A 1,154-nucleotide genomic window follows, 5' to 3' on the forward strand; every position below is an offset into this window, starting at 1 on the left:
TTATTTTTTGTCTTTTCATTTAAGAGCATGTATAGTAATTGTATAATGGGAATTGCCATATCCAGATTGAAGGATAGAATGCAGTACGCATCTGTACTTCCAGATCAAAGATGGACTCCCAACGAACCTATTAAATAAACCTTGACAATAGGATGCTGGACTCTGCCGTTGTGTACGCCTGCAATGATGGCCTTACGAGTGTTTATATGGAACTATACTATTGTATTAATATAGAGGAAATCAGTGTGAGGGGAGAGGATTTGGAAGGAAGCTAAGAGTAATTTCAGGGCTTATGGAACTGTATCATAAAATGATCATAATAGTAAATGAAAAAAAGTTGCCAGAAAAATCTATGTCAATGTGTATTTCATAAATGTGATTACAAGTGTTCTCAAAGAACACAAAAATTTGGAAGACAAAAGAGTTTAAATAGCTATGATTTAAATGATAAAACTAAACAAACCATTAATGTTTTATACTTTTTTTTCTACTGTATTCAGTTTTTTAAAATTAATGTTGAGGAAACAGCTCTCTGGGCTCGGACCTCGGTGGCGTCGACATGGCTAAATGCACCAAGAAGGTCGGGATCAGGGGTAAATACAGGACCCGCTACGGCCCCTCCCTCCGAAAGATGGTGAAGAAGATTGAAATCAGCCAGCACACCAAGTACACCTGCTCCTTCTGTGGCAAAACCAAGATGAAGAGGCGCACTGTGGGCATCTGGCACTGTGGCTCCTGCATGAAGACGGTGGCCGGGGGCGCCTGGACCTACAACACCACGTCTGCCGTCACAGTCAAGTCTGCAATCAGAAGACTGAAGGTGTTGAAAGACCAGTAGAGGTGTCATCTTGGAGCCCTCAGCACCATGCTGAGCCCAGCCCTCCCCCAAACCCAGCATACTTGCCTGCTGGAAGGTCTTGCAGCCAGTCCACTCCAGTCCAAGCTCTCACACTCACCAGTGGAAGCAATGGCTTAGTAGGGCAGTTCCTGAGGCAGAAAGAGCCATCCCACAGAGGGTTCTTTATGTGAGGCACCTCCCACTTCCTGACCCAGAGGCCCAGGGAGAATCAGGTGGGTGGGAAATGAATACAAATCACCCTGTGGGGACCTGTCAGCAACTCCACCAGGCTCAGAAGATGCTCAGTCTCTCCTTT

The 1,154-nt window shown here is 45.1% G+C and overlaps 1 protein-coding gene across 1 annotated transcript; it reads left to right on the forward strand.

Annotated features, from left to right (window-relative positions):
* The first annotated feature begins 533 nt into the window (after nucleotides 1–533).
* LOC121162713 (60S ribosomal protein L37a-like) lies at nucleotides 534–851 on the forward strand. Its single transcript, XM_040989926.1, has one exon. The coding sequence runs from the start codon at nucleotides 560–562 to the stop codon at nucleotides 836–838; it is 279 nt and encodes a 92-aa protein (XP_040845860.1). The 5' UTR covers nucleotides 534–559; the 3' UTR covers nucleotides 839–851.
* Nucleotides 852–1,154: the final 303 nt, after the last annotated feature.

The sequence above is a fragment of the Ochotona curzoniae genome, unplaced genomic scaffold, assembly GCF_017591425.1.
Source record: "Ochotona curzoniae isolate NIBS_2020 unplaced genomic scaffold, NIBS_Ocur_1.0 contig_535, whole genome shotgun sequence".
Classification (NCBI taxonomy): Eukaryota; Metazoa; Chordata; class Mammalia; order Lagomorpha; family Ochotonidae; genus Ochotona; species Ochotona curzoniae.